The sequence below is a fragment of the Sinocyclocheilus anshuiensis genome, unplaced genomic scaffold (assembly GCF_001515605.1).
Source record: "Sinocyclocheilus anshuiensis isolate Anshui unplaced genomic scaffold, SAMN03320099.WGS_v1.1 scaffold256, whole genome shotgun sequence".
NCBI classification, from domain to species: domain Eukaryota; kingdom Metazoa; phylum Chordata; class Actinopteri; order Cypriniformes; family Cyprinidae; genus Sinocyclocheilus; species Sinocyclocheilus anshuiensis.
Window position 1 is genome coordinate 1,079,606 of NW_015558587.1, and position 24,991 is coordinate 1,104,596.

Sequence of the window (24,991 nt, forward strand, 5' to 3'; positions counted from 1 at the left end):
TTTTATTTCGTGCGAAATAAAAAATAAAGTTCCAACTTCTAATGAAATCGCTTTTAGCAGTAATGACAAGCTCTGGGTTGTGTATAACATTTAACCAAACAGGAATATGTTAGACGCTGACAGACGTTCGATTCTCAAGCGAGCATTCATAAATATTTGGTTCTGTTCCACAGAATTTGCAGTTCTGAGCAGGGGTTAAAGGAGGCATAATAATAAATAACAAAAATTAAGGTACCATAATGAAAGATGAGCCTAAACATGCACTCAGTGACCGTGAATCCTCCTGGGATTGAACATTGTTTCAGTGTTTGTGCACCTTTACTATAATGTCTGAGTACTGTTGACTCTGGAAGGCTTGCATGCATTTCTTTTACTTGGAGGTTTGCCTCTGTTTCTTTGCCATTTCTCTGCGAAGCATCTGTTTGCCCACTTCAGGTCCAATAAATCCCCCCCTACTGCACTGTACACACTCAACTACTATTGCAATAGAGCGCAAAAGTTTCCGGAAGTAAAAATCCCACTCATTTTCCTCAGAGAGAAATTGATTTTAACAATAAAGCATAAACTTTTGAGACAGACGTACCATGAGCTCTGAGCTCAGAATTATATTTTCATATTATGCTTGTAATTTTGTGATTCATCGTGGAGATGGTTGGATTTTGTTACTATAGATCAACTGAATGGCAAAAATAACTCTCAAAGCAAAAAAGTGAGTGTGACTATTACACCCGCCTACTCTATTCCAGCTCCGGCTTCCAAAAATGATTTAGGAAATAAAGCAAAAAATGAGAAACACGTAACGAGCCTGATAAATCAACAAAATATCTGTACAGATTAAATACAGTGTAATCAATATGCATTTTGTATGGAAATTAGAGATTTTGCTCATATTCAAGACTAATAGAATATAATTGAAAAATAAACTGACTTACTTGGATCTAAAAAACAACAACGATTAAAACCAGCACCGCTGTTAAAATACCATTTCTACCACACTGCATTCTGTTAAGAGTTGCATGTGTGGTCAAAAATATTGTTCACAATTGTATTTAAAACCTTTGGAAGCCCATGGATTGAGCTAGCAGACTTTGACAGATCCGTTGGTCTTCTGTAAATGTCTCTTTTGTCCAAAAGTTGCATTTCATTTGATATATCCTGACTTTCGAGAGCAAATCGGTGATCTTTTTTATCTCGTCAGTGCCGTCTCACTCTCTAACAGCGAAGACACGGAATGAACCGCCTTCTGTATTGGTTTTACTGTGAGAAAGAAAGAGAAAGAAACAATTAACAAACTATTTAAAACACACACACTTACCACTTTATGAAAAGATCTTTGTGAAAAAGATCTAAGACTCGTTAAATTACATTCAGTTCACACTAAAATATATTCTTTTAATGTTTTCAGACAATTGCAACTGAATGAAAATTATTACGATTTAAATTTAAATTAAATGCAACTTTAAACTTTGGAGTGGTTTTTTGATCCACTTAAGTAAGACTTAAATATTTGTAATTGCACATTTGTTTAGTACATTTGAAATATATGAACTTTAAATGTAATATCAAATAACGAAACTTATTTTTAAAGCATGTTATAACAGCGAAGACACGGAACGAACCGCCTTCTGTATTGGTTTTACTGTGAGAAAGAAAGAGAAAGAAACGATTAACAAACTATTTAAAACACACACACTTACCACTTTATGAAAAGATCTTTGTGAAAAAGATCTAAGACTCGTTAAATTACATTCAGTTCACACTAAAATATATTCTTTTAATGTTTTCAGACAATTGCAACTGAATGAAAATTATTACGATTTAAATTTAAATTAAATGCAACTTTAAACTTTGGAGTGGTTTTTTGATCCACTTAAGTAAGACTTAAATATTTGTAATTGCACATTTGTTTAGTACATTTGAAATATATGAACTTTAAATGTAATATCAAATAACGAAACTTATTTTTAAAGCATGTTACATGTGCTTTGGTATGATAGTCAACACATCAAAATAAGTGTACTTTTTTAAAGCATGACAAAATATGTGAAAAATATATGAAAAAATATATAAATAATATGTGACCCTGGACCACAAAACAAGTCTTAAGTGTCAATTTTTTTCATTTATACATCATCTGAAAGCGGAATAAATAAGATTTCCATTCATGTATGGTTTGTTAGCATAGGGCAATACTTGGCCGAGATACAACTATTCCTAAAATCTGGAATCTGAGGGTGCAAAAAAATCTAAATACTGAGCAAATCATCTTTAAAGTTGTCCAAATGAAGTTCTTAGCAATGCATATTACTAATCAAAAATGAAGTTTTGATATATTTACGGTAGGAAATTTACAAAATATCTTCATGGAACATGATCTTTACTTAATATCCTAATGATTTTTGGCATAAAAGAAAAATCGATCATTTTGACCCGTACAATGTATTTTTGGCTATTGCTACAAATATACCCCAGCGACTTAAGACTGCTTTTGTGCTCCAGGGTCACATATGCACTCTAAAATAGAACTTTTAATTTGACATTTGTAGTTAAAGTACAATTTATACCTCAACTGGCCTTATGTTTAATTAATATTATATTATCTACAAGTACAGTTTTTAAAAAATATACTTTTAAGATTTGAAGTACACTACAATGTTATTCAATACAGTTAAGTGTCATTCAGAAAGGAAACAATAGGGATTCAACTTTGGGTCGGTCTAGTCTGACCGTCTTCTTAACTCATTGAGTAACACTGCTCTCTAATCGACTTCAATGATTTGTGTGCATGCTTTAGATTAGCTTTGGAAAGCATGACATTAACACTGGCTCAGCGCTCGTCTCGTGCTGTGGTTTCATTCAGATTTCTTCCAGCATTCATTACTGACTACTGCTCTTGGCCTTTTCATTTATTCAGAAATGGACTGGCCTTCAGATGGTGGTGTATTGGTTGCTTTGTTGGCATCGGATGTGCTGTAATTATCCTTGACTGAGTCAGAAACCAACAGTCTTTCCATCCAGTGTTAATATAGAGAGCATGTGAATACTTCCCTGTTAATAATGCAACGTTCAACTTCACACAACTGGCTGCCCCCCATTTCCCCTAGATTGCATCATATGAATAGAAAATCTATCCAAGCTGTCAGTAAATGGCTTTACTATGCTCAATCTATAGGCCAGTCAAGGCCAAGTCAAGCGCTTAAGAGGCCAGGATCGATTCCTTCGATGATGGTGTTTGATTCAAGTGTTCGATTTCATTACGCTGGAGCCGATTCTGTCGATTTAAGCACTTTGCATTGGAGAGTAAGCAAAGATCCCGTGTGGTCCATCCTCGACGAGAAACCACACCATTACTCTTCAACCACTAACGTGCCACAGGCAGATTTGGCCCATCATGGCTTCTGACCACTGAATTGAGTTACTGAGAGAAAGCGAAGGGAGGAATCGAGAGCAGAGGTGAAGCGAGATACAGGACGTGTACCTCTCGGACTGGATGCCATTCTTCAAGGTCCCGGTGTAGCTTTTCCTCTTATCCAGAGCCAGGAGGTCCACATAGCCACCGCTGGCTTTGATCACTCCAGCGTGGAGAGCTGCTCGGCAGATACTGGAGCCCTGGACACGAGGAGACAAAAGCGTATTCTTTTAGTCGACATGCCAGCGTTCATAAGTAGATCCATTGACCTTCATGCTGGAAGATTTATATCATGCTTCCTCAAAACACAAACTTTTTTGTTATGTGCTATATACACTACCAGTCAAAAGGTCATTGCGATTTTTTAAATGTTTTTGAAAGATGTACCTTATGCTTACCCTGCAATTACTACTGGTGCATAATTATTTATTATTAATAAACAGTTTTTGAATGATTTCTGAATGATCATGTGACACTGGAGACTGGAGTAATGGTGCTGAAAATTCAGCTTTGCATCACAGGACGGAATTACATTTTAAAATATATTTCAATAAAAGCAAAAGTTATTTTAAATCGTAATAATATTTCACAAAATTACTGTTTTACTGTATCTTTAATCAAATAAATGCAGCCTTGGTGAGCAAACTACACTTTTTGGGTGAATTACCTGATGCTCTTTTTTTTTTTTTTTCTAATTTTAAGTTTAAGTTTGATTTTTACATACAATGCCTTAAATACATCTCTTCTATGATGGGCATGTTTTCAATTTCTGAAATTAAATTCATTTTGATATCATTTTTAAAATATTTTAGTAGTTTGACAATCTTTTATTCTTAATTCTTAGAAAATAAAATATTTTAAAACTAGTTTGATGCTTATTAATAAAAACAATATTATTAAAAAACTGTAAAACAGTACATTATATAAAGTAATTTGACCTCTTTATGACAAAGCAATGTTAATTCAGGTTGAAAAATGTCATGTGGTATGACCCCACCACCCCCCCCAAAAAAAAAAAATTATATTTATAAATTAATAAATCATGATATTTGTTTTAAAAATACATTAAAAAAAAATGATTAAGATGTGTACAAAAGGTGTGCAAAATATGTTATTATTTATAAATTGATGGTTACACCACATGACACATGAATCCCTAAAGGCTGAAATACACTACACAAATCAGCATATTTCAAAACACTAGGCATCATATAAGTTACAGCTGAGGATCACACACTACAAGTTGTTCTACAAAAAACGCAACAAACTCACAAAGAAACATGTGTTCTAAAATCAGCTCAAACTAGGAAACACGTTGGATGGAATCATAGTCAGAAGCTTAAAAACTGGAGTCTGTACCCATCACTGCACAATTTTCTGTGAAATCTGTCAACTCCGGCTGCCCAAAATTTGCAAACTGGCCCTGTCTTTCTTCAATTACACTCTTATAAAATAAAGGTTTTTCATTGGCATCTATGGTTCCATGAGGAACCTTTAACATCTATGGAATCTAGCATTGCACAAAAGGTTCTTTTTGGAACCTTTATTTAAATTTTTTTTAAAACACTCAACCCCTCCAGGCTGTAAATCGGGGCAAAAATCTGTACAAAAGTCGTAAGTGAGCAACAGTAATAGTGACACTGTCCATAGCACCATACAACTATGTTTTCCAAGCTCAATTCCACAGTCCTTGAGATGTAAACAGTCTAAAGGAGCCTAGACAAATGACATCACTTCTGATGTCTATGGCACGCACAAGAGCAAGGCCAGAGCTCAAGAGCTCCAGAAAAGGCAAGTTGGCCAGACGCCTGGCTTCAGAGCAGCTTAGTGTGCGTGAACTCTCTGGAGCTGCATGTACCTTCAGGTTTTATTCTTTTAACCTGGAAAGAAGGTTCAATCCTGTCTGCTTCTGCCCACAAATCCATTCAGTAATGAAAAGTAATGAAAGTGCACAGCTCATCGCACACGTCTGTGTGTCGCTATCTTATAATACTCATCCAATTGCTTATGTGCTGAGTATAAGTGCACTTTCAAACAAAGACTACATTCACAAATTACCAAGTCCAAACCACTGAATAATGAGGGTTAATTAATGCTTACTGGAGAGCGTGCTCTGATCTGAGGCCAGCTACGCAGACGCTCAGCTTTTACACAGGAATGTGGCTGTAACAAGCCAAAAGGGCCAAAAGGCAATAAGTTCATTTGAGTTCACACACCACTACACAACCAGGCCATTCCACACTATAGCTCTCGGAGAAAAAGACATGTTGGAGGAGCTAATTATCCTGATTTTAGTTCAATTAAGAAATAACTGAAGACTGACCATTGAATTTATGTAAATTAAACTTACAGTTTGATTAAGAGCTTTGCAATGATCCATTTCTGAATGATTCATTCACAAATTGGAGTTCACAGCGTTTGGCATCTCGCTAAAGAGCCTGCTGAAGATTATCAGTGAATAACAACTTAAAGTTTGATCTGTCTCTCACATAAGCTATGCAGAGTGAATGAATAGTCATCATTCTTTATATTAGGATATTCTTCCTAATTTTGGCTTAAATGGAAGAAAAAATGATACAGGTTTGGAATGACAATAGTAATTGACACTATTTTCTTTTTTTCTTTTTTATGTGGAGAAGACGCACACTTTAGCATATTGTTAAAAAAAGAGTACTTATTACAGAAATAATATACTTCAAATGAATATACTTAAGCGCAAACTGAATTTAATGTTTTCAGATCCTTAATGGCATGTTAATTGCTTAACCGTAGAGTGCTTTTTTGACCCACTTAAGTACATCTTTTTATGTAATTTTAAAATTACTTCTATTATCTTTGAAATATGGTTAAAGTTACTGTTGAATGTGATGACAAGTATTTATGTTAATGTAATTTCCATTGATATCTGTATGTGGTGTATTTAAATATTTTTTAAATTACACATTTGTAATGATGTAGTTGCATTTTAGCGCATTTAAAATATATTGACATTAAATGTAATACCGAATAACACACAAAAGTTAACATTATAATGAAGTATTTTCCATGTGCTTTAGTATGTTCGTCAACAAATCAAAGCAAGTGATAAGTGAAAAAGATCAATTAAACCTAATGATTTAAATGGACATTATCACAAAGTGAACTGTTTAAAAGTGTACTTAAGTGTGTTAAGAAACCGTCTCTCTTTAAGTATACTTAAGTGCCCTTTTATTTCATTAGGAATATATTATCTGCAAGTAAAGACTTTTAAAAGTATACTTTTAAGAACTACAAATGCACATTAAATACAATTAAGTGCACATCAAATGCATTAGTGTCATAATTTTGATTAATAAATTAATAAAGAAACTCTGCAATGATGAAGTTACACAGCAAGCTGTTCACTAAACAGTTAAGTGGTCCGTAAGGCCAAGTCCTGACCTCAGGCATGCATGAGTCAGTGTAAGAGAGCTGCTCTGTGGTCAGTATACACTCTGCGAGAGAAATTAGTGGTGACAATGGAGGCCACCTTCACCGAAAACTCCCTTTAGACTCACACAGACAATTCCCACAGTCGACCCTCACCACAAGAGCAGCACGCTCACTTTAGCACTCGCAAGTGCCTGACTACGAATGCCTGTTCTCCCTCATTTCTCATCTCTCAGCCCTGAACAGACGCCCTCGGACTGAAGCAGGTACTCACATCTCCGTAGATGTTGCTGCCAACCACTGGAGCCCAATATGAAGGTTCGTTTATGCAATTAGCTGGGCAGAAGACTCTGATGAGATAGAGGAGAAACTAATAAGGTGCATTGCTACGACAAGGAAAGTACATACAATTGACCTGATATTGGAGTGCATATGGCGAATATTGCAATACACTGAATGGTACCTTGGACAATGAGAGGTGGATGCCTTGAAGGGACAAATCTCAGCCACTGTTGTGTAGCAGTCTATTGTTTGCTCTAAAGAAGGGAAAAATATATGATTCTAAAGACGATTTGCCAGTCAGTTGAGTAGCTTTAATTGACTGCATACTGGAAAACATATATCAATGAGAATACTTGCATTTACATAATAATACATATTTAGCATACTTTTGACAAGAGTATTTATTACGGAAATAAAATAAAGTGTGAAATGAATGCAATATTTTAGGGGACTTAATTGCATGTTAATTGCAAATAAATTTATATAAAATGTAATTAGTTGATCATTTGTGTGTTTTTGACCAACTTAAACAGGACTTAAGAATATCTTTATTTAATTTCCTAAAATGTTTTCTTTGAAATGTAGTTAAAGTGTACTACTGAATGTACTACCAAGCATTTATGATAAACTACAATATACTTCAATATCATAACTTGTATGTCACGTTTAAATATATTTGTAATTACACATTCGTAATGATGAAGCCGCAATTTAGTGCATTATATATTTATACAATATTTTTTACTTCAAATCCATAAATGCACCATTTCTGATTTCATATTGTAAAAAAGAGAATATTTGCATTCAATATTTATGAAGATAAGACAATAAAAATACTCACCTTCCACTCTCGACACTGTAAATGCATTGCCAGGTTTGTATTTACTGAAATGAAAACCAAACAATGCAGATTTGATTGAATAACTCCCATGCAGACAGTGAATTGTGGACAAACTGAATTCAGTTGATATCATCCTAACGTTTAGACTACCTGAATGACTCTACGCCATTCTTGGTTGCCTTTACAAAGAATGGGAAGTTGTCTTTTCTTGTAACATCCACAAGGCCTCCATTGTTGTCAATTATTCCATAGTGGATAGCAGCACGGCAAATACTCGATTGCTAAAATAATAGGAGAAAACATGGAATTAATAAATAAATCTAACATCACCCACTAAACAGGACCATGTGAAATTTCAAAGTATAACTTACAACATCATAGTACAGTGTTCCCCACACTTTCCCCTTCTTATTTAAGCAGTTTCCTGGGCAGTTGTACCTTAAAAAGAAAAAGAAAATCACCAGTAAAATTGGCTGAACTTAACATATCTTAAAATCTTTAAAGAAATATCAAATTATTTTACACTGACCTGTTGCAGGCTGCTCCTTTACATTTGTCCCTCATTTTTGTCTCACACTTAATGTTTTGTGCTGAAAGGCAAAATAGTAGAAATTAAAATGGTAGAAATTGAAAATCTTTTAGTACACATTATTACCAAAGCTACATTTAAATCATTGTAAAATTCTAAAAATGCTAATAATTATTTTTTATTATTTATTTTAATTATATTTATTTTAAAAAATAATTTAAAATGATAAATAATAATAATTAATAGTTTTTTTTAATAAATTCTAAATAGTTGTTTTCATTATTTCAAGTAATATTATTCACACTAACCTAGACAGGTAGTTCTTGTAGTCTTGGTTGAGGAAGGATTGGCTTTTGCAGGTTTTTGGGGCAAAGAGGGTTTGGGCTGAGGCTTAGTTGGAGTAGTTCGAGGCTGTTCTGGCTCCTGCGGCTTCTCCACCTCATTCATATCTGGAGACTCATGACGTTCAGGGTCTCCTAAATAAAAAAAATCACAAAAAAAAAAAAAAAAAAAGATTTAGGCTATGTCCACACGAAGCCATCTTTTTTTCCCCCTCGTCTCAAGAAATATCTGCGTCCACACGAAACCACGAAACCGACACAAAACGATGTAGTATACATGCCAGACCAGTATGTGGCGCTGTAATTCTGCCACAGAGATACACTAAAAACGGAGAAGACGACTTGGACTATGCGCATAAACCTTGCGCACGGTATACAAACGAACATGGAACAATACATTTATTAATCTGTGTTAATGTTAGTTAATAATAAGACAATCGTTCAGTGTCTGTTCATGTTTTTGTTGCCGTTACGTGACGTAGTGGTGTCTGACTGGGGGCGAGACGTGGGCTGATGACGTCATCATTTCAGAAAATATACGGATTCGGTGTCCACACGAAAACGCAAGGGCGGCGTTTTCAGATTTATCCACTCTGGGACCCGGTTTAAAAAAAGATCGGTTTCACTCTCCCAAAACGCCGGATCCGTGTGGACCAAACGCCTATACGATACAAAATGTATGCGTATACAGCTAAACGCGTCTCCGTGTGGACGGGGCCTTAGACTTCCGTGTGTTATAATATATATAATCACTCATCTGTCAGTGCTCACCCTTGTAGCAGAGGTTGTCTCTGCATCCTCCTCCATAGCTTGGTGGGCACTGGGAACAGGGGCGGCCATGTTGGTAAGGGGCTTCCCCGATCCAGTTCCCCCTAGAAAAAGGGCACGGATTCAGCATGAGTTTGGAAACAACTGCAAAATCTGCACATTTGACTGAGCACTCAAAACACATTATCACATACTCTCATGGATCTCAAGACTGATTTAGGAAAACAATTCCCAGCTGCCAAATTAAATCATTAGCTTGGAAAAGAATAGCATATTCTGCCCATGTTTTCCTTTCCTAAAATTCTCCATTTACTTTTCCATTTTCCTAAGGATGGATCTTTGCTTATAGCCTCCATGTTTTGAAGGTTGGAACCTTTGCTTTAAGAAAGTTTCGTTCCATAGGCTCATCATCAGGAACAGTAATTAGCCATCTGGTGTTAAGTGAATAAACGTCAGCAGAAAGAGCTGGTCTTACTTGGGTGAGTAGTTGCAGACGAGATAGATGGCATTCTCCCAGATTTCTCCCCATACGTTCATACGCGGACACGTGTGAACAGCACAGCCAACACGGTTGGTCGTGGCCCAGACCAGCTGCAAATGAAGAGAAAAATGCTATTATTAATGGTGTCTGCTAAGGCGCTTGCTTATACTCAGGATAATGGTTTTGTTCAAAAATACTGACATGTAAGTCATCTGGAATGTTGATAGAAGTTTGTTATTTTTTTCTAATCAATCTTGTAGTTATAGTTTTCATCAGGATAATGATAAAATGAGCAAAACGTCCCATAGAACAATACACTGGACCCAAGCCAAATCTATAGGCTCTTTTGCAACCCAGGCGCATTGGAAATACGTGCCTATAAATACATAACACAAAGTGAAATGTCCAGTGAGTGGTGCTAAAACACAAGTTCAATACGTGACCCTGGCACGTTTTTATTACGTTTATACAGGCACATATTGCTGTGTATTTAATATGTTGCTTCAGGTACGTATTGCGGCGGTTCAGAATTCAAATATCCAGAGAGTGTCGCTAAAAGTTAAAAGCTTTATCGTGTTGGAAATATCCCCTACACCAAACCCAACCCTAAACCTACCCGATAGTGTTAACAAATGCTAAACTGATATAAAAAGGCATTTGTTGATGCAGCTGTGCTATTTTACCTTCCTTATATGCAGGTTTGAACAGTTTCGTCGAACTGTAGTTTCACGGGGTTCGTACCTGAGCTCTTTACCTCTCAAATGCAACTCTGCGTGAGCTATCGAACAAACCTACTGAATATGAAAACCCATACATATGAAGCTGGAAATGTGACGCTAACGCTCAAAAGTATCAGTTTTCAAATGTCGCAGCATGTTAAAATTGTTCTGAAGTCAAAACAAAATATTCTTCTTGTAATTGTGCAAAAATTAGGCTTTCTTAATGGAAACTCTGGTCCTGTAAATCAGGAATAAAAGTTGTTGGAGTTTTACTGCCTCTAGTGTTTATTTCAACTAGAAACTGCAGCGATTTGTACATATAGGTCAATTTGTTCAGTTTTGCGGAAATGTATTTAGAGGCACGTATTTCCAATGAGCCTGACTAGAGCCAGTAAATAATCATACATAATGCCCTAGGAACCTCTTAGAAACACCCTAGAAACCATCTATAACACCCTAGCAACCACCTACAAAGACCTAGCAACTGTATAGCGATAAGAAACACTCCTACAACTAGAGATACTAAGCAACCATCCAGAACACCCTAGCAACCAGCTAGATACACCATAGAAACCACTTTAAACACCCTAGCAACTGTATAGCAATGTGGTAAAAGCTCTTTTTGACTTGAGCCAGTAAGCAACCATTTATAACACCCTAGCAACCACTCAGAAACAACCTGGAAACCATTTATATCACCCTAGCAACCACTCAGAAACAACCTGGAAACCATCTATAACACTCTAGCAACCACCCACAAAGACCTAGCAACTGTATAGCAATAAGAAACACTCCTACAACTAGAGTTACTAAGCAACCATCCAGAACACCCTAGCAACCAGCTAGATACACCATAGAAACCACTTTAAACAGCCTAGCAACTGTATAGCAATGTGGTAAAAGCTCTTTTTGACTTGAGCCAGTAAGCAACCATTTATAACACGCTAGCAACCACTCAGAAACAACCTGGAAACCATCTAGAACACCCTAGCAACCACTTAGAAACAATCTATATCACTCTAGCAGCTGTCTAGCATTGCATGAAAAACTCCAAGAACACCTTAGCAACTCCATCAACTGGCAACCACAAAACACTAGAAACAAGGCAGCAATTTCCTCATACAATGCACTTGTTGTGTGTATATATAAACGATTTTACATTGTACTTATGTTATATCAGCATCCCTGCACAGAAAAAAAGACTAGCCTAAGTTAGTTGGCTGGTCTTAGCTGGTTTATGCTGGACTCCCAGCTTGGCTAAGATGTTCAGCTGTTTGTAACTGGTTGGTCAGCTGTTCTCCCAGCCTGACCAGTTAAAGAAGTGGTCAAAACCCCTCTAAAGCCAGCCTGCAAAAACTACAACCAGCTATGACCAGGCTGGAAGATCAGCTAAAACCAGCTGTGGATCTGTTACAATTAATTAATGTATTGTATTAATTACACTGATGACTCTACCCCTACCCCTCACCCTACTTTAAACCTAACTATACAACAAAACATGTGCCTAACCTTACCTGTATCCCTCCTCAATAGCAGCAAACATGTTTGTCAATTCACCATAAACACAATATAATGTTCCAAACAATATTTTTTTTGACCAAAGTAAGACACCTAAGATAAAATGATGCCAAACTATTTTCTTTTTGCATGCATGAAAGATGCAGGTCCATTTGCTGTTGATGTCGAAACCGTAAAAAAGACATCCATATTGCCTCCACTCTGCAGAGGAAGTGTTCCCCAGCAGGAAGTGGTCTCCATTCTGGGGCAGCAGCGGTAGACTGATGGGGCCACGGGGGCTGTGAATAGAGACTGCCCTCTTTCATTCTGCCCTGTAGGGCGGAAGGAGAAGCTCCTCAAGTGTGACCGGGCCAGTTTCCTGAAAAACTTCCCTTCATCCACTCTTATCCACACAAACAAAGTAATGCCTGCGCGCAACCCATTGAGCTGCGGTCAAGACCCTCACTGATTCGCTTAAGCACAATATGGTTCACCGGGTGCAGCCCTGCAGCACGAGCCAAACCATTTGACTGTGAAATGAAAGGGAAGTGCTTACTCAGACTTTTTTTTTCGTACATACAGTTAAACCGTAGTGGGTTTGCATATAACCTCGTAGAACGCAATCTGATTAGTTTGCTATATCATTGTCCCATGGCCAACACCGTCTAAGACCTCTGCAGAGGAAGTGCATTCCCGAGGGAGCACGTCTCAATGCTCCCTCGGGAATGCACTTCCTCTGCAGAGGAGATCAGCTAAAACCAGCTGTGGATCTGTTACAATTAATTAATGTATTGTATTAATTACACTGATGACTCTACCCCTACCCCTCACCCTACTTTAAACCTAACTATACAACAAAACATGTGCCTAACCTTACCTGTATCCCTCCTCAATAGCAGCAAACATGTTTGTCAATTCACCATAAACACAATATAATGTTCCAAACAATATTTTTTTTGACCAAAGTAAGACACCTAAGATAAAATGATGCCAAACTATTTTCTTTTTGCATGCATGAAAGATGCAGGTCCATTTGCTGTTGATGTCGAAACCGTAAAAAAGACATCCATATTGCCTCCACTCTGCAGAGGAAGTGTTCCCCAGCAGGAAGTGGTCTCCATTCTGGGGCAGCAGCGGTAGACTGATGGGGCCACGGGGGCTGTGAATAGAGACTGCCCTCTTTCATTCTGCCCTGTAGGGCGGAAGGAGAAGCTCCTCAAGTGTGACCGGGCCAGTTTCCTGAAAAACTTCCCTTCATCCACTCTTATCCACACAAACAAAGTAATGCCTGCGCGCAACCCATTGAGCTGCGGTCAAGACCCTCACTGATTCGCTTAAGCACAATATGGTTCACCGGGTGCAGCCCTGCAGCACGAGCCAAACCATTTGACTGTGAAATGAAAGGGAAGTGCTTACTCAGACTTTTTTTTTCGTACATACAGTTAAACCGTAGTGGGTTTGCATATAACCTCGTAGAACGCAATCTGATTAGTTTGCTATATCATTGTCCCATGGCCAACACCGTCTGCGACCTCTGCAGAGGAAGTGCATTCCCGAGGGAGCACGTCTCAATGCTCCCTCGGGAATGCACTTCCTCTGCAGAGGCCGCAGACGGTGTTGGCCATGGGACAATGATATAGCAAACTAATCAGTCTCAAAAAACACAAACTCAAGCTTAACCCTGAGGGATCGTCTGGCACCGAGAAGGTCGTGGGGCCTCCAGACCTGTTCTCCCACATACAGCACGTGAGAGAGGAGGGAAACGGGGAGAACCGTGGCACGGATTTGGCGTGGATCCCCTACGACTCTGCGTTCTGCATCTTCAAAGGAATTCGGGTCAAACAGGAAAATGATTCAGGAGTCTGGGAACGGCTTCCAGATGCTTGTGACCTGCTTTCAGAGCTGAGCGAATGTGTATTTTCACAAACTCATCCCAGCGATAAAGTAAAGTCTGAGAGGACGTGAGGGTATTGCTCAACCCCTCCTTTTGTCCTCAATTTTCTCTGTTGTCGTCTCTCTTGAACTTTGGTTGGTCTCTCGTTCCTGCTCTCCTTTTCTTTGTGCATTGCATCTGTTTGATCTGGCATGTTCGATATGTTTTGACAGTATCCACATTACTTTTTCAAATACCATTTTCAAAAAAAAGAACCACAAAAATCCATGGGTTACTAGTGTTTACCTAAAGTGGCCCTAAATAGTATTTCGTCACTTGATAACACTTTAGTTTAGGGACCAATTCTCACTATTAACTAGTTGCTTATTAGCATATTATGCAAATTACTAATGCATATTACTAGCATATTTGCTGTTTTTAGTACTTATAAAACACATATTAATGCCTTATTCTGCATGACCATATTTTAGATCTCTTAATCCACCCCATACGTAAACTTAACAACTACCTTACTAACTATTAATAGGCAGCAAATTAGCAGTTTATTGAGGCAAAAGTCATAGTTAATAGTTAGTTAAGAGTGAGAATTGGTCCCCAAGCTAAAGTACATCACTTAAAGGGACAGTTCACCTAAATATGAAAAATCTGTCATCGTCAACATGCCCTCATGTTGTTCCAAACCCATAGAGATGCAAATGAAGATATTTTTAATGAAACGTGAGAGATTTCGGTCCCTTCTTTGAAAGTCCATGCAACCAAATCTTTGACACTTCGAAAAGTACAATAAAAGTGATTCAAGTGAATCAAGCAGTTTAATCCAAGTCTTCTGAACAGACACTATCGCTTTATAAGTTGAACAGAATTAATTTGCATACATAGAGCACATCAAATATGGTAAAAAGAATCTTATCCATACAGTACATGCTTGATGCACAATAACAAACCTCACTGGACTTTAAGGGGTGGACAAAAATGATGAGAGAATATTAAAAATATAGTAGTATTTTCATTAAAGTATTTGGGTGAACTGTACCTTTAAGCTTCATTTATAACATAAGAATTATCAAATCAAATGGTATCTGTAACAATTTCTAATTTACGATTTTAGTGGATGGAGTCAGTTCCCCAATAGCATGTCCACTAAGGTTTGACATCCAGGAAAGATCAAAATATTGTTCCCCTTAATTTTGCATATTATTCAATAATATTAAATACTGTATGTACTTTTTAATCATACCTGACAAACCATTTTTGCGCTACCTTTCTTTAATTACCACTTGATTTGATATTTTGTCATCTGACACAATGGCATTCACATATTTTTAAGACTAGCTCAGATGTCTAAATGCATTTTGGGACCATTATGTGTTACATGACACTGTTTTGTGTGAGGTTAATGAACACCAGTGGTCCATATGCTGCTTTCAAAGGCCTTTCTATTTTAATGCAGGCCACACATGCAACTCATTAAACTCTAAACGCTAGCTGGCACATGCACACCTTTGCACGCAAGTTTTAAAGCCATAAACAATGTCATGTTGTTTAGTCCCACAGAGATAATTGTATGTAAACTGTAAGCAAACTGGTCTTTCTCACTCACTTGTGTGTAGTGGGTGCACATGGGTCCAGAGCAGCGCTCAGGGCACCAGGGGTTACACTCATGCGGGTAAGGGTAGGTGTAGTCCTTCACCTCGTCGTACCAGGCCTGCACATGGTAGGCCGGAGAGCGGTACCTATCAGGAGAGAGATGCAATAAATAATACAATTATGAATACTGTATCAGGCCACAGTAACATACACAGTGTTTTATATGTCAAATGCATTTACATTCATTCATTTGGTAGATGTTTTTACACAAAGCAACTTAAAGAGCAGCATTTGTCAAACCCATGACATTTACTTGTATATTCAGGTTTCATTTCTTTTGATACCTGAATAAGGATAAAAAAATTATAATAGGAAATTCACCTGGGTGATTGGTTGTGGATCACTTTGGTGAATTTTTGCTGGATTAAATGCTTATCCATAATAGTTGAAGTAGAAAATAAAGTTAATTTTAGCTCAAACAGTAGAAAATGGCACTAGCAGTGTCAGGGTGACTGGTTTAAATTCCCAGTGAATGCATGAACTGATAAACTGTATACTTTTTATGCAATGTAAACAGTGTTGGGGAAAATTACTTTTAAAAGTAATTCATTACAATATTGCGTTACTCCCTAAAAAAGTAACTATTAAGTTACTTTTCATGGAAAGTAATTCATTACGTTACTTTTGAGTTACTTTTTAAATCTGGGCAGAGCTTCACTGACAGTTATGTTTAGGGGAGAGGTGGACCAAAATGTTTTTTGCATAAAAAATCATTGCACAAATGAATTCACATTTTACGAATTTATACGAAATCACCACCTTGTAAAATGGTTCCGTTTTCTTGTGGGAAACTATATTGCATATATTGCTATATTGTTGATTTTGTATGAATTAACACAATGACAATTATGCAAAAACACATTTAAAAAAAAAAAAAAAAAAAAAAAAAGTTTTGGGCCCCTATACTACTGACAAAGGACAATGGAAACATTTTGCCTGTGAAGTGTTACAAAAACTTAAGGTGTTTTGGATAAATGCATAATAACAAATGTAAAGTACAAGGATAAAATACACAAAAATTCCGAAATACAACACAAAAATGTCTGAATGAATAACTTTTCCTGCCTTAAGAAAAAAATATATTTTTAGAAAAATATATTTTCCAGATTTTTAGGCCTGGAAATCACAGTTTTAAAATCCCCAAATATTTCCATGGTTTCCCAAGGCATTGTTAACACCATGTATGACTGGTTACTTTACAGGAACAGACTGATGTGGTCTTAGTAAATGTGTTTGTGCTAATACCTTCCCCAGTGCACTGCCAGGTTCTGCCCGATGGACATCAGTAGGTCTTTAGGTCCATGTTCCCACTGGCACTGTTCTGCCCAGTAGGTCGCTGACTTCTCCAGTTCATCGTCCCAAACCTGGTCATACACACACAAACTAAATCAAGCTCCCAGTAGAACACACAGAGTCCTAAATTCCCATATATTTGCACTGAGACTTTAACAGAACACTGAACATGCTGAGTTTTATTCCCAGATAATTCCCTTTGCCTTCCTCTGACTCTTCATCTTCACTATTGGACTAGGAATCAGGCCCAATACAACTAAAATATTGGCTACATGCACGCACATCAGAGTTTGGCTCACATCCACAGTAAATCCCCAGCAATCAGGGTTAAATGAGACAAATTTCCCAGCTTCTTTCTCCACCTGTAGGGAGGGAGGACTCACTTTGCACCTCAGAACAGGGTTCTTCACCTCTGAGGAACTCTCAGTAAATTTCCAACTGCATGATGGGTACAAACACTCACACATTCTCTAACCTCAGCTCTGAAGGTGCTGTTTGGGACTAAGCCACATTTCTGAAACCCTTACTTGTTCGCTGAGGCCTGGCAGTGGTTCTGAAACCCCTGCTTGTGGTAGACTCCTGTCTTTCTCAAAGGCATAAACCCAACTACATTAAACTCATGTTCGATTACCATACGCAAATGTACACAGGGAACAGCAATAAAGCAGGACTATGCTCTCTATAGGTCCCTAGTACACCTATGATTACTTAAAAAGTCCTATGGAAAATGTTTTTTCCTTAAAACTGCATTTCCCACAATGCCTTGCTATGGAATACTATTGAGGCCTTCAAATGTGTGAAAGTGATGCAGGTGTATCCAGTTATGCTCAACTGAACCAAGAGCTTTTGCCAGGTCAAGTAAATGATGACAAAATTGTCATTTCTGGGTGAACTATAACTAAACCTATAAAGAAGTGCACTTAGTTGTGCGGAATGTGCACTTGTAGTGTACTTCAAAACATAAAAGCATATTTAAAAAAAAAATGTAATAAAAGGCCACTTAAGTGTACTTAGAGTACATTTTCATGACTGTGTTTCTTAACACACTTAAGTGGTTTTTGTTATAATGTCAAATTAAGTTTACTTTAAAGTAGATTTTTAATCATGTTTTAATAATCTTTTGTCAAAAGTGTCATTTTGATGTGTTGACACATTTAAAGCACTTGATTTGAATTGTAGTGTGTTATTATACATTACATTTAAAATACATTTTAAATGTACTAAATTGTAACTTTGTCATTACAAATGTGTAATTTCAAATATATTTAAATACATTACTTACAAGTTTTAATAGAAATGGCATTAAAGTATATTTTAGTTTGCCATAAATGCTTTAGTACATTCAGCAGTACACTTAACCATATTTCCAAGAAAATAGATGTAATAATGAAATTACATGTAGATGTACTTAAGTCCTACTTAAGTGGGTTAAAAACGCTTAAGTTCAACTAATTGCATTTCATATTAATTTAAACTACTTTGCATGTTCATTTAATTTTAATTAACATGCAACTAAGTGTTCAAGAACATTACATTCAGTGCGCACTTAAGTATATTCTTTTCCATAATAAGTACTCTTTTTGAACGTATTCTAAAGTGTACTTCTTTTTCACAAGGGAATCCCTTTAGCACTTGAAAAGGAAGGCAGCATACCTGCCGTTTCTGTCACATAACTGAAGCCTCATCTCTGGTCCAGTAATAATGTCACTAATCTTTGGCTCTGTTCTCTACCTATCAGTGTCATGGTTCCTGCGTCAGCAGGCGGCTAAACCTCAGTGTAATTGTCTCCACAGTAAAAAGGCAACGCACCACGCTGGCAGGATTACACTTGTAAACTCAACATGTGTTTTCCAATGAAGCCAGTACTTGGCACCTACACAAACCTAAAGATATTTACTGCAGCAGGAAAAAAAAACGATGAATGCTGCTAACACAATATGCAATTAGTATAAATCAGGGTCATTAATGCAGAACAAGTGCTGGTTTTAAACTACTGATTCAACTACTGTTTTTTTCAAACTACTGATTCCAATAGTCTAATGCTAGCATGTTGCTAAGCTAACAGTGTGATAATCTAATAAGCATAACAAACCTTGTGAAAAAGAAGTGTGCTTAATTGTATTGAATGTACACTTCAAATCATAAGTGTTTTTTAAAAAGCTATATTTGCAGATAATATTAATAAAATAAAAGGTCACTCAAGTGTACTTAAGTGTAAAGTGTAAGTCTTAAGTGTAAAAAGAGTATACTTTCATTACCGACTCCTAACACACTTAAGTACACTTTTTAAAAGTGCACTTTGTAATAAAGTAATATAAATTAAACATTTTATTTTAAAGTGCATTTTAAATCATTATGTTTTAATAATTTAATGTGTTGACTAACATACTAAAGCAAAGTACTTGATTTGAATTTCAACTGTAGTGTGTGGTGCGTATTCATTTTTACATTTAAAGTAAATATATTTTAAATGCACTAAATTGGAATTTCATCAAATTTGTAATTACAAATATTTTAAAATACATGACATACACGTTTCAAGAGAATATAAATTTTAACTATAATACATTTTCATTTAATTGCAATTAACATGTATTTAAATGTCTAAAAACATTCCATTCGTTTAACTTAAGTATATTCTTTTAATGTATATTATTTTCCGTAATAAGTACTTTTTTAAAAGGTATGCGAAAGTGTAATTTTTCATAAAGGAATACATAGCACATACAAAATATTGGAAAGAGTAATGCATTTTTAAAAAGATTGAATTTGATACTTTTTGGTATTGAATGATTATTTTTGTATTTGTAATCAATAATTCTCTCGATTTATTTGCCATCTTGTGTGGAAAATTTCAGCTTGTCGCATCGTAAACTTTCCTTCAGCATTTTAAACTTAAATAAGATCTCAGAAATCAACATAACTTTATTCCCTACTTTTTGAAACAGTCTTTGTGTCTGCAGCACACTTTTGATGGCCTAAAATGCTTTCTATGAAGGCGACTCTCTAGGTTTTGGAACAGAACCTCCTGAGTTTTCAGCTCAGCTCATTTTAGAGTCTCTATACAGACCCTCAATAATTACAATAAATCATAAAAAGAGTTGGTGTGAGCGTAAAATGACTCAAACTGTGTTCCATTCTCACCATGTACTCCATGTTGGAGGCGGTTGGGTACACCTCTCCTCTCAGCTTGTTGTGCAGTTGCAGGATCTCCTCTCTGTCTGACCACCTGATGGCTCTGCGAGTGCGTAAAGGCGCATCAGCTTTTGTGCCGTTGGGCTCCAGCTCGTCCTGGTAGCGTTGCATCAGTTGCCTCAGCTCCAGGGAGTCAGGAAGGAAGAGGGAGGCAGCCAAACTGGCACCCAGGAATAGCAGGGCAATGGAAACGAGCCTGTGCATGGCAGCGGTGATGCTTTCAGGGTCGGAGTACAGTAGACTGCCTTGTGTGAGCGTGTCTTCAGGGCTCTATTCTGAAAAATCAGGAAAGAAATATGGTTTCCATGAGGACAAGCGTTGGGAAAGTTGTCAGAGCAAACGCTGGATAGTAAACACAAGTCCATGTGTTTACACACAAAGAGAAATCAGTGCTTCAAATAGGAATTTGCTAAATTCGTTTCATTAGTCTCTCTTATTGCATCCTGACTAAACATAAACCACAAATATATGAACACAAACAAAGTCCAATAACAACAATCATAGAGGGTTGCTGTTCTGGAACAACATGAGAGGCATCCATCCATGTAGTGCAGCAACTGCTTCTTTGCTTAAACTAATGCTTATCCTAATGCTTGTGTTACATTTCACCCCAAAATAAGTAATTTTGCGTAAAGCAAGCACAATTTTAAGAAAAACAAGATTAATTGGGATATTACTTTCATGACAGTTGAGCACATTCCTTCCCGAATTTATTTTCTAATTTTACTGTAATACCTAATCATATTAACAGTATCACTACTGCAGTAAAAATACTGATATACAATGTTTTCAATTTAAATGAGCATAAATTAAAGTGGTTATCTTTCTTTAATACCTAAAAACGTCACGATACTTCTGTAAAAATATTGAAATAAAGTTTTTAAATAAAATTAACAAATTAAAATGATTAATAATTAAAAATGTAACTATCACTTTATTACTGTAAAATGTTACAATTAATTAAAAATTAAATTAGCATAAATTAAAATGGTTATTATCTTTACTGTAATACCTAAAAATGTAACTGAATCACTTTATTAGTGAAAGAATTGAAATACAATGTTTTTTAATTAAAGTGCTGATTATCTTTACTGTAATCCCTAAAAAATGTATTGTCAGTTACAGTAAAAATAATGAAATATTTTTTTATTTAAATGTTCATAACTTAAAGTAGTTATCATCTTTACTGTAACACATACAAATGTAACTATCACTATATTACAGTAAAAATATCAAAATCTTGTTTTATCCATGAATTTGTGTTTTTTTTTACTGCAATACCAAATGTTTACTGTATCACTATGTTACAGTACAAATATTGAAATAAATGTTTTTTTTTTAAATCACCATAAAGTACATTTACAAATACAACAGATAATATCATCATTATTCAGATGTTATAAATTTTTTTCCACATTACAGCAATGAGAACTGTGCTAAATTAATAATTAATTAATTAATAATAATTAAATTATTTACTTATTTAATTATTTACTTTATTATAATTTATAATAATAATAATAAAGTCAGAATGCACAACATCTTAATGGTCCTAAAATAGGCTTAATTTTCTTTAAGAAAAATATAAGCCTTCATTTGTTTCTTATGATATTGAGATGAAATATGATAGGCATTACAAGATTCTTTTCTGATTCGCCCTTTTTGTACTCCCTGCAGAATTGCCGCAAATTGTTTAGATGAATTTGCCATCTATCTTCACTGGAGCAGCACTCGCCTACATTGATCCACAGCAAATGAATAGTTTGTGCTCCAATTAGAAGAATCTTTATTGTAATGTATGCCATAATCAATTGTCAAGCCAAAGGCCCCATCATTACAGAACAATTATACCATCAAAGCCTCACATAACAAATCCCCATTGTAATCTTCATTACTACTCAAAAGATCAAACCATAAGCCTGATCTCCTTCGATTAGATTGTTCAGTTTGATGGACCAGCAGGTCTCTTTGATCTCTGCAGGTTCACAATCTATCCGTAAACTCAACTTTGTTTATCAAACTCATTCATTTCCTGCGGTGACGATGGATAGTTCATTAGCAGAACAGATGCACACTCAGCAGCTGTGCCATTCGCACATTAATCAAAGCAGGTCCTTCTCTGTCCCGGACTGACTTTCTCTGGGAATGGAATTATCCAGGAACAAAAAGCGTGCGAGAATGGAAGCGAAGAGCAAGTGAATTAGAGTTATTTAGTGAATGACAATAGTGGCCACTTCTAGCCCAAACACCTAACCGCCGAAGAGCCAAACGTTAAAATCCAGAAACATCATGGACCTACAATAATCCAAATCTTTCTCTCATGGCTCTGTAATTACTTCTCCCTCTCTCTGACTCTCTCTGCAAAGCCTTGACATCCAACACCGGTCTGAGTAAACACAGGCACCCCTTCAATTCCAGCTGCTGCTCTCTCTCTCTCTTTCTAGTTCACATTCAGTGCCGTCTCATCTCTCTCCTGAATTTTATACTACCATGACAGACCAAGCAGCCAGGAAAACGCCAGCCGGGCACCTGGTCCACATCAACACGAGCCAAAACATTGCCAGGTGGTCCATCTGCACTTTATATGGCTAAATGCTGGTTGGTTTTGAACACTGTGCTTTTCACAAGCATTAAAGTTTGAAATGGAATAAGATGAAGCATGACAGTTCGACCACATGCACATTTCCCAACTGACAATGAGTGCAACTAATGTTCAAATTGATGCCCATAATGCATATTGCTCTCAAACTGATGTGCAGATTAATGCGCGTTAGATTCTACACTCTTATTAATGGATCATTACCAAAAAAGGAGGAAGAAAGCTTCTCCTCCCCTGATGCTGCACATCCAACTTTAATTGACTAAATGCATCAGTTTATCAATGCATATTATTAATTTAACTTCCATATAATACAGTCAGAGACACATCTTACCTAGTTTGCGTCTTCTCCCTGAGCTATCCCAGAGGTTGCTGCAGCTCAGTGTCTCGCGGCTGGAGTATGTTCCTTGAAAGTCAAACAAGTGTGAGTAGTGGACTCTGTTTGGCAGCTGGTGACTCGGACTGAGTCTGTGGAAGCAGCTCAGCGCCTTTTATAGCCAAGGAGAGGAGCGTGAAGAAGAGGAGGAGGAGGCTGAAGAAGGTTGTGTTCCTGGCAAACCTCCGGCGCTCTGACGAACGATGTCGAGATGAAAACGCAAAGAACGTAAATCATCTCAAAGCAGATCCAGAGACGCGTCCAGAGGGTTGCTCAACAACTCACGACAGCAGGATGTTTGTCGATGAGTTATCGTTTTGTAACATGTCATTAGGTCCGTCAGTACAATAGTGGTTATACGTCATTTTGTCATCAGTAATATACATGGAGAATGGGGCTAGTTATAACAAGTTATAACTAGGTACTCTGTCATGTTACATCCTGTCTATTTTAATTTGAACTTACTTATATATATGTATATTACTTGTGTATGCCTATATGTATTTTTAAATATATTTTAAGAATGTAATTTATTCCTGTGATCAAAGCTGAATTTTCAGCCTCATTACTCCAGTCTTCAGTGTCACGATTCTTCAGAAATCATTCTAATATGCTGATTTGCTGTTCAATAAACATTTATTACTATTATTATTATTTAAAACAGTTTAGTACATTTTTACAGGATTCTTTGATGAATAGAAAGATCCAAAGATCAGCATTTATCTTAAATAAAAAATCTTTTATGACTTGTCGACACAGACTTGTTCATATTAGTGGTTTTTAAATTACAGCATATAAAACGAGCAAAACACGTTTTACTGTTAAAATTCCATCGTTGAAACATAAACCATCACTGACTAATAAATTACAATATGAATACGTGTGTGCATAATGAAAATATACTATGCTTGCCTGTGCCTGTATGCTCTAGTTTGTAGTAAACATGTCAATAAAGGATGACAAGTGCAATTATGGCAATTAATTGGCACTCTGAAGTTCTTTTGCCATTGAATTCAACTACAAATAGATGTTGCTGTGGCGTGTTTGAAAAAGCGGAGTCAGATGGATCTGCTTGATGTGTGCCCGCCACCAAATATTTCACATCCTCCAATCAGGCAATATAGGGTTTAGATATTTGGCACAAGGGTGTGCAACTTTGGATCATATGAACCAGAATAGGATTAGTAACTGGCTGACAACTTCTGAATCCAAAGCACCATGTGCTTTGAAGACATCTTAACCCTATAAAGCCAAATATATCACATTATTATGCGCAATTGTAGGCCTCTAACTTTTTAACATGATCAAAACTTTGCTGAAAAACATGTTGCACACAATCTTCCCCACGCCTTCTGTTGTCGAATTAATCGTTTATAGTAAGTAAACTGACTTTTAGTATAATTGTATAATGGAGTGGAGTCTTTTTGCTGTGAAATAGTTACTGATTTTTATGTTGTAAGAAAAACATTTATATGGTTAGTAATATTTCAAGATAAACACTTACTGGACCTAAGGGTTTATTTTATGTTTACTTGATTATCCAGACATAATTTAGTTTTAGGAAACTCATGTTAAATCGTCAAACATGACACATCAGGCTTTGAGGAAGGGTTGTTTTGTTTTTCCCCCACTTACTAAGACATTATTGAGAGATAGGAAGTGACAGATTATATTTATATGTATTTATATTATATTGATTTACAAGATTTACA

The 24,991-nt window shown here is 36.4% G+C and overlaps 1 protein-coding gene and 1 long non-coding RNA gene across 2 annotated transcripts in view; one reads left to right on the forward strand and one right to left on the reverse strand.

The window, feature by feature from the left end:
• Positions 1-23,453, reverse strand: LOC107679914 (cysteine-rich secretory protein LCCL domain-containing 2-like). The gene is made up of 15 exons (XM_016475639.1): positions 23,238-23,453; positions 20,254-20,579; positions 17,062-17,180; positions 15,770-15,902; positions 10,054-10,169; positions 9,582-9,682; positions 8,778-8,945; positions 8,470-8,530; positions 8,312-8,378; positions 8,091-8,221; positions 7,941-7,984; positions 7,281-7,353; positions 7,092-7,167; positions 3,479-3,609; positions 1-1,257 (listed from the first exon to the last, which is right to left on the reverse strand). The coding sequence occupies exons 2-15, from the start codon at positions 20,506-20,508 to the stop codon at positions 1,206-1,208; spliced, it is 1,527 nt and encodes a 508-aa protein (XP_016331125.1). The 5' UTR covers positions 20,509-20,579; positions 23,238-23,453; the 3' UTR covers positions 1-1,205.
• LOC107679915 (uncharacterized) overlaps positions 17,205-24,991 on the forward strand; it is a 16,173-nt gene continuing 8,386 nt past the window's right edge. The window contains exon 1 of the long non-coding RNA XR_001633099.1: positions 17,205-17,215. This is a non-coding gene — a long non-coding RNA (uncharacterized LOC107679915). The remainder of the gene's footprint in view (positions 17,216-24,991) is intronic.

Excerpts from the sequence above, each read along its gene's own strand:
- LOC107679914 (XM_016475639.1), bottom strand. The coding sequence starts at position 20,508 with ATGCACAGGCTCGTTTCCATTGCCCTGCTATTCCTGGGTGCCAGTTTG. Across the intron at positions 8,946-9,581 it reads AGACAACCTCTGCTACAAGG|GAGACCCTGAACGTCATGAG; the intron begins GTGAGCACTGAC and ends TTTTTTATTTAG. Across the intron at positions 1,258-3,478 it reads AATGGCATCCAGTCCGAGAG|TAAAACCAATACAGAAGGCG; the intron begins GTACACGTCCTG and ends TCTTTCTCACAG.